Genomic DNA, 13,996 nt, shown 5'->3' with positions numbered 1-13,996 from the left:
TTATTAAAGTTGTATTTGTTCGTTCAAGAGTATTTTCGATGAGCCAGGCCGGACTGCCTTGGCCTCCTCTGATCTCCTTCGAGTTCGACAAGGGACATGTACAATGGGCCAGTATGTGGTTCAATTCCAGACGATCGCTTCCGAGTTAAAGTGGAACGATGAGGCACTTAGGGCAGCACACCTTCATGTATTATCCGAGAGAATAAAGGATGAAATAGCCTCTCGAGATGTTCCTGAGTCCCTATCAAAAGTAATATCATTTTGTATTAAGATAGACTTGCGCCACAGCAGGTTAGTAAAGAGTGTGAAGATCATTTTAAGGATCGAATTCTGCCAGCTGCACGTTCTTCCTCTCTTGCACCAACTAAAGAGAAACCTATGCAGATCAACAGGCCTCGTTTGACTCCGGCTAAGCAGACTACTGATTCCAGAACAAGCTTTGCCTCTAATGTGTGGCCCCTAATCATATTCTTAAACTTTGTCCTCTCCTCTCGGGAAATGAGAGACCCTAACTGGCTCCGAGAGCATCCGGTTGGGGGTGTTAACTAAGCCTTTCCATTTTTTGGATAGTCTTCTACCGGTGTCTATTCGTTTCAAGACTCAAACAAAAAATATTAAAGCCTTAGTGGACTACGTCTGATCAATTCATTTCTAAACCAGATTCTCTTTTGCCAAAACCTTATAAATATTTCGCTGACGTTTTTGTGAACAAACTGTGGACAAATTGCCTCCCCATCGCCCTTGGGACTGTGGCATTGATCTTATCCTTGGGAAGATGCCAACTCGTGGCCGTATATCTACCCTCTTTCGTTTCCGGAAATAGCTGCTATGTCTGACTACATAAAAGAAAACCTTGCCAAGGGTTTTATAAGACCATCTTCTTCACCTGCTGGGGCCGGATTCTTCTTTGTTGAGAAGACGGAGGTCTCAGACCCTACAAAGACTACCGTGGGCTGAACCAAATCGCTGAGAAAAATAGATATCCTTTGCCACTCATCTCAGAGCTTTTTGACAAGGTTCGTGGAGAGTCCATTTTCACTAAATTGGATCTCCGTGAAGCCTACAATTTAATCCGTATCAAAGTGGGACGAGCTGCCATTATGAGTACTTGGTGATGCCTTTTGGCTTGTGTAATGCGCCAGCAGATTTTCAGAGTTGCGTCAATTAAATAGACTACAACAAATTTGTAATGGACATCTGGACAACATTTTAATTTTTTCAGAGAACCTGCAGTCCCATCACCTACATGTCAGAGAAGTTTTGTCCTGTCTTCAAAGTAATCATCTGTACGGGAAAATCTCTAAATGCCCTTTTGAACAGTCCTCCGTGCCATTTTTGGGGCACATAATATCGGGAAATTCCCTTCAAATGGATTCAGACAAGCTAAGAGACATCCAAGACTAGCCCCAACCACACTCCCTGAAAGCCAACCAACGGTTTCTTGGCTCCTCTAATTATTTTAGAAGATTCATTGCAAACTTTTCTATGATTGTCGCTCCCATCACGGCTCTCACTAAGAAGGGTGCTAACCAGTTTCGTTGGCCTATGGCAGAGGTGGCTACCTTCCAAGCCCTCAAAGCAGCTTTTTCCACAGCTCAAATTCTTTGTCAATCACACAACTTGAAAAACCCTTCACGTTAGAAGTCGATGCCTCTTCAGTAGGATTAGGAGCTGTACTGTCTCAAGTGGCTGAAGATGGAAAGAATCATACTTGTGGTTTCTTTTCTCAAACTTTCCTCGGCTGAGAAGAACTATGTCATAGGGAAACAAGAATTGTTGGCTATGAGATTGGCACTAGACGAATGGAGACACCTTTTGGAAGGCACTAAATTTCCTATTACTATCATCACTGTTTCAAAAGAATCTTCTTTATCTCAAGACAGCTCTTTGTTTTAATGCCAGATATTGATTTTAAAGGCCAATTTCATCCTGGCATACAAAATAAAAAGGCTGATGCACTCTCCCGGTCCTTTCTGCTTCCACAGGAAGAAGAACAACCATCTTAATTTCGTCCTATTATAGATCCCCTTGCCTTTGCCCAGTTGCTTCCTCCTCCTGGCAATATATTTGTAGCACCTCAGTTGCATAAGAACTTATAACCTGGGCTCATGCCTCCTTATATGCTGGTCACTCGAGAATATTCAAAACTTTTAAGTTTTTACAGCTCTCCTATTGGTGGCCCACTATGAAGGAAGACGTACGGAATTTTGTTTCCTGTGCCAAGTCTGCTCAGCATAAATCCATGCGCAACAAATTGTCCCTTTGCCTATTCCTGATGTTCCTTGGACTCATTGGTCGATGGATTTTATCTCTGAATTACCACCCTCCAAGGGACATAATAAAATCTGGGTGGCAGTGGACCGATTTTCAAAAAAATGCCCATTTTATTTCCTTGGTGGGACTTCCTTCTGCTCCACAGCTGGCCAAAATGTTGATTTGTGAAATTTTCCATCTTCATGGACTACCCAATGAGATACAGCCATGGCCAAAAGTTTTGAGAATGACACAAGTATTGGTTTTCACAAAGTTTGCTGCTTCAGTGTTTTTAGACCTATTTGTCAGATGTTACTATAGTATACTGAAGTAAAATTACTAGCATTTCATAAGCTGTTAATCAACTTCTGAGAGCTTGTGGTCAATCCTCAAGAGGCTGGAGGACAAACAAAAACCCACAAATTCTGACAAACATCAGTCAGTATGTGGCCCAGAACAGCATGTCAGGGCAAATTGCAGGTCTTGAAAAAGAAGGGTCAACACTGCAAATATTGACTCTTTGCATAAGTTTAATGTAATTGTCAATAAAAGCCTTTGACACTTATGAAATGCTTGTAATTTTACTTCAGTATACCATAGTAACATCTGACAAATGGTCTAAAAACACTGAAGCGGCAAACTTTGTGAAAACCAATACTTGTGTGATTCTCAAAACTTTTGACCATGGCTGTAGTGTCGGATCGAGGTATGCAATTTGTGGCCAAATTCTGGAGGGCTTTATGTGCCTCTTGTGGAATTAAACTGAAGTTTTCCTCCGCTTATCACCCGCAGACAAATGGCCAAACTGAGAGGGTGAATCAGGAATTGGAAACATTTCTTAGACTTTTCTTTTCTTCTTCTCAAGATGACTGGGTTGATTTATTGCCATAGGCAGAGTTTGCTCACAATTTTAGGTACCACTCTTCTACTCCATTTTATTCAGTATATGGAAGACATCCATGTGTTCCAGATTTACAAGATTTACCTCCCATGGAAGTACCTGCCTTCACTAATCTTGTGAAATCATTGTCTGATACATGGAAAAATATTCACTCCTCCTTGAAAAAAGCTTCTAGTAATTACAAAAAAATTTGCGAATCGAAAACATCTTGCGGTTTCTTTTGTGAAGATTGGAGATTGGGTGTGGCTGTCAACTAAGAACATTCAACTGAAGGTTCCAAGCATGAAATGTGCTCCACGCTTCATTGGACCATATCGTATTCTTAAAATTATCAATACAGTGGTGTATAAATTGGAGCTACCTCCTCAGTTTAAGATTTCCAACACACTTCATATTTCTCTTCTACGACCATTAATCCTTAATCAATTCCAGCGTTCTCCACCCAAGACTCCTCATGTTCGAACTCAATTAGGAGTCAAATTTCAAATTGAGAAGATCCTTGACTCTCGACACTGATTGAATCATCTTCAGTATCTCATTGACTGGAAGGGGTACAGACCTGAAGAACGAGCATGAATCAAGGTGTCTTATGTCCATGCTCCATAGCTTGTTCGAGCTTTTCATAAGACGTTTCCTGATAAGCCTTGTGGGTGTCCGGTGTCCACCCTGAAAGGGGAGGTACTATCAGGTTGTGGCCTAGGATCGGCAGTTACTCACCTCAGCGCCGGCTTCCCCTGACCCCGTGAGCCGTCAGACGCAGGTGCGGCGGGTGACTCGCTGAGGATTATACCTGGGGTCTGCTAGGACATTCATGTGCTCACTCCATGACGCAGCCATGACAGTCTATATCCTGATTAGGCCTTTACCCAATGGTAGCATTGGTTGCTGTCAGCTGACACTATCCTCCAATAGACTGCTACCTTAGGGTATTTAACCGGGCTCTGAACAACAGAAAGTTGCCTGTACAACGTTGTTTCTTCCACTGAAGACTTGCTGTTGCTGCGTTCTAGGTCCTAAGCTCTGTTGCTTCTAGTGACTTGTCCCTAGTGTTTACCCACGGTGTGTATACTCAGTGCGTCTTCTAAGTATAATTTCCTAGATTCAGCTCCTGTGCCAGTTCTGAGTCTGAAGCCACAGTGAGTACTTAGTACATCATCCAAGTACCATCTCATAATACCATTCTCCTGTGCCAGCCTTGCGTCTGGATCAACAGAGTGTGTACTCAATACATCACCCCAGTACAAACTTCCAATATCTTTTTCCTTTGCTTTCCCTGTGTTAGTGTTCTTCCATTTCCCACTTGTGACGGATACCTGACCAAAGGTCCATGACCTGCTTGCTGGGTGCAGCTTAAGCCAGAATCCCGCTTGGAGAGGTCACTGGTGAATACCTCCCAATAAGTTAGACTCCGCGCCATTGATCAGGTCTACCAACTTCTGGTACTAGTGGATGAGGAAGTCATTTATCCAGGCCCCTCGCCTCCTGTTCCTTTCCCAACCTGAGTCCATGTCTTCCAATACCTCTGCAGAGGGTCAGCATAGCCTGAGCGTGACAGTTTTCAGTCTATCATCTGACCATGCAGTTGTGCTCGATGTCATATGGTTGTTTGGCCTAAATGCCACATCTACACAATTCCCCTCTCCACTCACCCGGACATGTTTTGCCAAAGTGAATTCAGAGGTAGCTGTACAATAAACAGACAAAATTATAAAATATTAGCATTGCAGCCACAACTAGAAGGTTTGCAATTTGTTTACCTGTTCTACATATATTTCAGAAGAACATATCACCAGCTGGAATAGCTGTCCATCAGTCCTCTCAATCACTATGCTATCTCCTCCTTACAGTGTTATACCCTTCATCCTGTGAATCATTAGCTTTCCTGCTAGGCCGTTTCAGCAGGGCTCCATGTCCTGGTCCAATTTAAAACCCTAAAATATGCCCTTCCCTTTTGGAGGCACCCTGCTGATCATAGCCTGACGACGGCAGGTCAGTGGTGCCCTGTCTCCCGCTGTGCCTTTGCCTGTTCCCACTAAAGGTGGGAGGGAAGCAGTGAGCAGAGGGTGAATAGATTCCATGCGCATGTGAACGGCATCTATTCACAGTGCAAGCAGAGCCTGGGGGCAGCCCAGTACCTTTGTTAGTGCTGGGCACTCCACCTTGAATGACTGAAAGGAGGGCATGCCCTGAGAGAAGACGCCCCTCCCCGAGAGGGCACACCTCTTTTCAGCACGAGCATAAGTGCCCTGCTTCTTCCGGTTTACGCATAAGAGTCCTGCGTCTTGATTGTCGCCTGTGCCCAATCAAGAAGGTAGAAGGAACAATGATATGTTTGGAGGAAGCACACACTAAAATTACAGTCCCTCAACCAAACATGAGGCACAAAGGAATACATGTTGTTTGGCAAAGATACTATATAATTAATAAAGACCCCAGTAATTTCCAGACTGGTAACAGTATCTCTGTTTGATGTTCAAAACATTTCCACTTGTGTGCTGAAGATTTCAGCCATAGGCGTATTTCTAATGGGTTCAGGAGGTGCGGTGCTCATGGGTCCTTGGCTGAGGACTGCATGAGCACCGCACACCCTGTACCCATACTATAATTACCTTGTGCCAGCAAGCTGGGTCCCTCCTCCTCTTCTGTGCCATCTTCCCAGTGACATATTCAGGAAGATGGCGCCACTCAGTGAAAGCAAGACTTTGGCACTGTGTCAGAGCCTATGCTCTACTTATCACTGGGAAGGTGGTGCCGTGGAGGAGGAAGGACCCACTTGACAGCACAAGGTAAGATGGGGGGCCCCTGCTGCACACAGGCCTCCTGATTTCAGCTGACATGTCAATACAGTTTGAAAAGACATGAGGCTGAGCTTTAACATCCCCCACCCCTCACTACTTACTACAACATTAGTAGTAGGTAGGCAGTCATGACTTTGTTATACTTTATTACTAAGTAATGCAGAACAGCTTTTGAGTTTGTTTTATTATCATGTGGTTAAAAAAAACACTAAGAAAATAAAAGACAGTAATCAAAAAAGACACTGCAGGAATTGTACAATTGCCTAAAATAATAAGCATAACTTATTTGCACCAGTTAGTTAGCTTTACCATATGAATGACAATATACTAAACCAATAAAAGAAGTTGGAGCGAGAGGAATCTGGCAATAAACTTTGCCAAAGAAGAAAATACCATAAAAAGATCAGCACACTAAAATTCCTAAATTGATTGTTAAGAATATTGTGAAATGCTTTAAACAGAATCATGGAATTGAATTTCTACCAAAAATAAGGCAGATGTAAAAAGCTGTCAAAGAGGCATAATAGCAGTGTAGACAGAGATGTGAACAAAAGTGCTATTACACATCTTACCTCCGTGTGCTACAAGTCGAGTTAAACATAACGCATAAGCGCCATGTGACTCTGTAGCATTTTTTAGTGCGACTTTTTCCCATTAAATGTGTCCTTTTCACATAGCGATGCAAATAGGATGCACAAGCAGCATATAATTTTTATCAGCAGAAGCTGCTTGTGCGTCCTATTCACATCACTTTGCAAATAAGACACTTTTGAAGGTTAAAAAGTTGCACGAAAAGACACTCGGCGCTACAGAGTCATGCCTCAGTATGGCGCAACTAGAAGGGCTGTTTAAAGAAGTGATGTGTAAAAGCGCAATGAATAATGCCTTTCACAAACTTGGTCCTTCTAAACAAACCCCAAGAAAACAAAAACCTTTATCAAGATGTGCAAACAAAGAAGAAAAAAATAAATAAATGGACACCTAGGGATATATTGACTATGGTGTGGGTTTATATAAGTGGAGGTGTTGGCCACATCAACCAATCAGATTCTAGCTATTATCTTCTGGTCAATAAGCGGCCCTCCAGCTGCTTTAGAACTACACAGCATAGCATGCCCTGTGACAGTTTTGCTATTTGGCCATGCTGAAACTATTGCAAGGAATGCTGGGATGTGTAGTTCAACAGCAGCTGGATGGTCACTTATTGTCCACCAATTTTCTAGGAGGTGCTAGATAAATGATTTAGAAGCTGAATGGTTTGCTATGGGCAACACCTCCATTTCTATAAGACAGCACTTTAGTAAATATAAACCCCTAGAGGTTATTGAGGGAATAATGACAACATTTTTTACAAAGGAAAAGAAACTTCAACGACAACAGTGAAAAGGCCACAATTGAGAAGAAAATTGTTTTTTTCTTTTTCCAATCAATTTTATCATGGCAAAAAAATCAGCTTGATCTTAATCCATTTGAGCACTTATACAATGAAACTGTAAAAAAAAAAAAGATAGGAATCCAAAATCTGTCATTTGTGAATTCTGAGACCAAATAAACCAGATGCAACTCGGTAAACAGCATGTCTTACTGTAGTAGTTATGGCCAAATAAGGGACAACCAAATATTGAAAATTTATTATTTCAACTTATTTCTTCAATTATGTTAGCCCAGTAATATTTTGCATACAAAATTGGTTTTGTATTGGTAAAAAAAACAAAAACCTACAAATGCTTCTTCTTAAGTTTACCTAATTTGAAAAAAAAAAACCATTATCAACATAAAATAATAAGGAGTTATGTGTTAAGTTTCAACAAAATATATTAATAAAAAACATTACAATTGACTAATGTGTTTAAAATGGATCAATATTTCCCTTAAAAAGTATGAATATTAATATGCTGCAGCAGGATCAGTACAGTAACTAGTAACCTAAAACATAAATAACTAAATAAAAAATAATGTGCACTAAAGTATACAGAAAGCTGTAGAAGCAGCTTACCACATATTAGAAGAGGTTTAGTGATTTAAAAATGAATCAAAATACATCACATATTAGAGAACATGAGTATACGGTATTCTATTAGATCTATTGCAGAAATATGTGGAAGTGACTAAAATTAATATTATAAAGATCTATATTAAAATATGATACTATATAAAACAAGTTCAGTAGTTTATGTGATAAACTATCTATATTATCTATTAATACAATTTCCAGTTAATCACTGCCACTTATGTCTGTGACTGCTCATGTATTTTGATTACACTATAATTTCTATCGTTTTACAATATAGAAAATATATATGAGCAGTTTTTCTTTGTTACCCTTACCTTTCTCTCCCCTATATCGGATTGCATCATAATACATCTGCAGCAATTTATCAAAGTCGGTTTTATCTCCTCCTTGTGGTTCTTTAATGACGGTCTTAATTCTTTCTAAATTCTCCCATAAACCAGTATGAATCCACCTGTCTTTCAATTTCTCCAGCATCTGAAAACATTGAATTAAAGGAAATGCTTAGTGATGTTTGTATTAAGCATTTGGTCATTTAACTTTAAAATACTTAACCCGTACTCTACGTCATTACATTAATTTGGGCATAACAGTTTGTCTGTAACTAGCATTGTGTCAGTACTTGTGTCATACTCCAAGACACTAAGCAAAACATTCACCTAAATAATAATTTAAAGTAAAAATAAAAGTACAGTTTACAAGATACTCTGCCTAACATAGTAGGCTGCCAGCTGCCCCATGCTGTGAGAAACAACTGTTACCTAGCCCCAGTGTGTAGGTTGCTAGAGTCTCTAGTAATGGCCTTCTTAAAATATAGCTGTGGTAGGGTTGTATTTTATTCAGCAGCCAACCAAAGTTTTGATGAGTTGTGCAGGAAAAATGCTAAATTGCAGTGTAATAATAAAGTCGTCCAGCATTTGTGCGATACTTGTAAAACAGGAGGCACTTCTTTAGCCTGGACAAAATGCATTGATTACAAAATGATTTATTCATGTGCACATTAGCACCCTTTTGCTGTTTTTACTCATTACTTAAAATGATGGTCTTTGTGGTTGGTAATTGATCAAAACACATAAAAGCCATGTTCCAAATAAACCATTTACCTAAAAGTATATAACACACACACAATTCATTAACAAGTGCATGTCCAAGTACAGAACAAATAAAAGCAAAGCATTATATAATATATTAAAATGAAACATTGTACAGTATGTTTGTTGTTCAATCACAGCTAAACCTTTGAATCAATTGACATGACAATTTGCATAAGAATAGTTTACAGGCCGCGTTAGAGCATAGGCTATGTATTTTCCCATACCTCCCACTCATATTAATGGTTTTTATGTACTGGTATACCAACTCTAACACGCATGCGCGGCAAGAAACTAACCACATATTGCACATAATAAGGAGCTATATAATGTTGCAAGTCGCACAGCTGTACATTCCAATGACTAATGCCATAAAAAAGCTTTAGCACAATCAAATTGATAGTTAGTTTGCATCAAAGAGATGCTAAGCACAAGTAAAAGATATATACAAATACATGTTTCAGGGAATGTGTTGCACAGCAGTAAGTTAGTTTGAAATTGCTTACCACACAACTTCGGAATGGAGTAGCTGCACGTAGTAAAAGTCACAATGTTTGTAGCTTATAGTATGTCAGCATCTTTGGTCACAATGTGTAGGAGTCTGCTACAATAAACATATAATGGGGTAGATGTATTATAGCGGCACTTAACGTGCCGCTATAACGCTTCCCGCTTCGCCTCTTTACTGAGGCGAAGCAGGAAGCACTACCGATGAGATGTATAAACATCTCATCGGCCTTAGAGGGGGAGTGTCAACTCCCCCTCCGGCGCTACCCGCTAGAGACAGCAGCGCATCAGCCTAGTGCTGATGCTCTGTGTCTCTCTCCCGGCCGGCTCCACTGAGCATGCGCGGGATCTCGCAAGTATCGAGGGATACCCGCGTGGAGCCGGCAGCCGCCGCAGCAGGGACAGGGCTGTCCCTGCTGTGGGGATAGGCTAACACCAGGCTGTAGCTGTCGATAACGACAGCTACAGCCGGCCGAACGGTCATGCGTTATGACTGTTCGTACATGGCCCTGCCGTCGGTGCTGTTATCTTATAGATAGCAGCGCCGATAATGACAGGGGCGCACAGCGCTCCTGTCATTTACCGTCCAGACCCCCGATCATACATCGGGGAGAAGCAGTATCAGCGCACATAACGTGCGCTGATACCGTTTCTGGGCTTCGTACATCTCCCCCAATGTCTACTGATTGCTGTTACTTATAGTCTGCAGCCATAAATTAACGTGGAGATACCGTCCGAGATTACTATTCATAATGCTGCCAGGCCTCACAATGCAGATGTGCATGCGCAGCTCGGACTCTTCCGCTCAGAGCACATAATGAGAATATCTGTAGTGCTGACAGTCGCATAGCCATTCACAGCGTGCAGTGACTAGGCACGGCAGTTTAGGCACAGCCATTTTTACTTTGTTTAAATCTTCACAGCAAACATTTCTTCCTATAATTTTTAGGCTGTTTAGACACAATTACCTACTTGAACATTTTACATCATTGCAGTTTGTTAAATTAGGTAATCCGATTTAGGAGGCAACATGTTCTTCGGTGATATTTTCACTATGTTTCCTCACAATTAGCTATTTAGTCAGTTGAAATGGTTGTAATTTCTTCAGTTGGGTAATCCTACTTCAGTTTTATACTTAGCTAATTCTATTTTTTTTTTTTTTACTGTGAAGCAATCTTTCTTTTGTCTATCTTTCCTTTTTCGATTAATATTTCACACTCACACATTTTATTCCCATAATAATACCAGGCAAGTGTAAGAGCAATTTGTCAAAAATATCCTCTAAGGCTAGAGCAGAAAAAAATTGCTTGCAGTGGAGATACCTCTGCACAACCACAAATTCACAGACAAGCTCAGCGACAAATGAAACTTCGAGCGTCTGAGACGCAAGAGCAGACTATTATGTGCCGACAGGCTCCTGCTAACTATAAAACCTCATTTTTATGCAGGGCTTAAATAGCAACCTGTGAGATACACTAACTTGGAGAGGGCTAATTTGACTTCTATGCTAAAAGTGGCATTTTACTACAATCCTTTAATTGAATACAGTACTAATCCTCAAACAACAATCGGGAAGATATAGTGTCAGTTTTGCGGGGCTCTAAAATGGAAAAGTGAAACAGCAGGCATGTGCTCCTCTAAAATCAGTCTTCCACTATTGGAAAATCAGAGACAGTCCATTTCAAACAAACACACAAGGAAATATTACATTCCCAAAAAATTTGTAAAAAATAGTCACTTCGGTAGACGAACTCATAACTCGCGTTTTCCCTGTCATTCACAACAATGTAACAATGAAAATTGGTTGTGCAAGAGGGTTTTACTAGCTCCTAAAAATGATACTGTCAGTCTGGTAAATCATAATATTTTAAAACATCTTCAGGGTAAGGAAAAATAATTTTACTCAGTTGACACTTTTATGGACAGTCGGGGTTCCAGTGCTATTGATTTGCAACACTGATGCACCCAAACTATGTAACGGTACGAGATTACATATTACGGGTCTCTGAAAAAATATCATTTCGACAGGACCGGCAAAGGGAGAAAATGCATTCATACACAGGATTCCCATAAAAGCTACAGATCTACAATTAAATTTTAAGTGGCTTCAATTCCCCCTGAAGCCAACGTTTACCATGGCCAATAACAAAATCACAGGGCCAAACTCTGAAAGTGGCAGGTATACACTTGTAGACTACTTGCTTTTCTCATGGACAGCTTTACATGGCATGCTCACGAGTTACAAGTGGTGACATTCTGTATATATTATCGCCAGAAAGAAAAACATTAAATGTTGTTTACAAAAATGTCCAACTGTGAACTTCAGTATTGTTTTTGTTCTTCATAATATTACTTTAAACATCACTTAGATGTCCGCATACAAAATCTTCTTTCAATTTAATTTTAATAACATTTGGTCACAGATTTAAATGGGCAACGCTGGGTTTTGCAACTAGTTTAAAATAAAAGTAAATAAATAGCTATGCATTACTAAGCCGAATAATATTCATGAAATAATTGGAGTGTTTATGCTTAACAAATATGTCCACACTGCTGTTTTCCCCTCTGCTGAACAGTTTGCCATGTTATGAGATGGGCTTCCCTAACTTAAGTAAAAGACAGTAATTTACAAGTCTGGCATAATTGCTATGCAGAAAAACACTGTGTACATTGGCTGAATCATACACAAGGAAGCAGCTAGTGATGTCAGAGCAATTCGCTTTTCCACCAACATTAGGATCTCATCAGGATACTGTTCTAAAGATATGTGATGTGGCTCAGCTGTCTGTAATGGATGGAGTAGAATAACTAACACAGCTGCAGAGGAATTTAGTCTAACTTTTAACCTGTATTTTACCTTTAATTTAGGAGTTAAATATCATGGGTTTATTCCTTTGAACAAAGTATCCATCAACATTGTATCCCTTACATCAAAGGTGGAAGATTTATTTGTTACACACAAACATATATGTATGTATAAAGCATGCATTATTAAAATAATAATATAATAGGTTAAGGGAAGTCTAGGTCTATAATTGTTAAAGCAAAAAAGGTTACATACAGAGCTTCAGAAAACATCCCGATACCTCTTTTAGTATAGATCAAGTCAGGTAAAGATTATTAAACAATTTATACTAATATCATATTAAAAAATATAAAAATTCTAAAGTAAAAAAAAAAACAGTTAATAATAGGAGATATGGTAAGAACTTACCTTTGTTATCTCTATTTCTACGAAGTCCATAGGGTTCCACAGGATACCTTGGGGTATAGGTGATGACGTCAGGCATCGGGCACCATAGAGTTAAGTTTTCAGCCTCACAGGATGCACTAGGGTCCCCCTCCTATACCCCGCCCCTGAGCCAAGGCATCTCAGTTACGTACCAAGCCATAGGCTGGAGGAGGAGAAGGAAGAGAGAGAAAGAAGATCTGGACACACACAAGAATCACATTCTCACCAGAGGGAGATGGAAAAACCGGTGACCAGAGTAAAGCCCATCTGCAGCACAGGTGTGACAGGGCGGGAGTTCTGTGGAACCCTATGGACTTCGTAGAAATAGAGATAACAAAGGTAAGTTCTTACCATATCTCCTATTTTCTACATCAGGGTCCATAGGGTATCCACAGGATACCTTGGGGATGTCCCAAAGCAGTATCCTTTAAGAGTGGGGACGCTCCTGTGCTGAAAGGAGAATCCGCTGCCCGAAGGAAGCATCCTGAGAGGCAAAGGTGTCAAACGCGTAATACCTCACAAAGGTATGGACCGAGGACCATTTGGCAGCCTTGCAGATCTGGACTGCAGAGGCACCACGTCGAGCAGCCCACGAAGGACCCACAGACCTAGTGGAATGAGCCCTCACAGAGGAAGGAACCGTAAGGCCTTCATGAAGATAAGCTTCTGAAATGGCCATACGAATCCAGCCTGCCAAAGTCTGCTTTGAAGCAGGCCTACCCTTTTTACGGAAGCCATAGAGGACAAACAAGGCGTCCGACTTCCTAAACGAAGAAGTGCGGTCAACATAAATCCTTAAGGCTCGCACAACATCCAAAGTGGCCTCACCCACTGAAAGATCAGGTGAGTTAAAAGCCGGCACAACGATTTCCTCGTTGATGTGAAAACTGGAAACAACTTTAGGAAGGAAACCAGGACGAGTGCGCAGCACTGCCCTGTTCCTATGAAAAATCAGAAAAGGGGGTCTACAGGAGAGAGCCCCTAAGTCAGAAAAACGTCTGGCCGAAGCAATGGCCAGAAGGAAAATAGTTTTAGCTGTCAGCCAGCCAGTGGTTCAAACAGCGGTCCCTGGAGAGCCCTCAGGACCACAGCTAAATCCCAAGGCGCCACCGGTGGAACAAAAGGTGGCTGAATTCTGAGAACACCTTGCATAAAGGTGCGCACATCAGGGATTGCAGCAATCCTACGATGGAACCAGACGGA

The 13,996-nt window shown here is 40.9% G+C and overlaps 1 protein-coding gene across 1 annotated transcript in view; it reads right to left on the bottom strand.

Annotated features, from left to right (window-relative positions):
* The window catches only part of BRIP1 (BRCA1 interacting DNA helicase 1), a 421,240-nt gene that overhangs the window by 101,340 nt on the left and 305,904 nt on the right, over nucleotides 1-13,996 (bottom strand). The window contains exon 15 of the mRNA XM_088446318.1: nucleotides 8,281-8,440. Coding sequence (XP_088302444.1) covers nucleotides 8,281-8,440 — 160 coding nt within the window. The remainder of the gene's footprint in view (nucleotides 1-8,280; nucleotides 8,441-13,996) is intronic.

Source organism: Taudactylus pleione, unplaced genomic scaffold, assembly GCF_031769625.1.
Source record: "Taudactylus pleione unplaced genomic scaffold, aTauple2 ptg000397bl, whole genome shotgun sequence".
NCBI classification, from domain to species: domain Eukaryota; kingdom Metazoa; phylum Chordata; class Amphibia; order Anura; family Myobatrachidae; genus Taudactylus; species Taudactylus pleione.
This window is presented reverse-complemented; position numbering and strand designations above follow the sequence as displayed.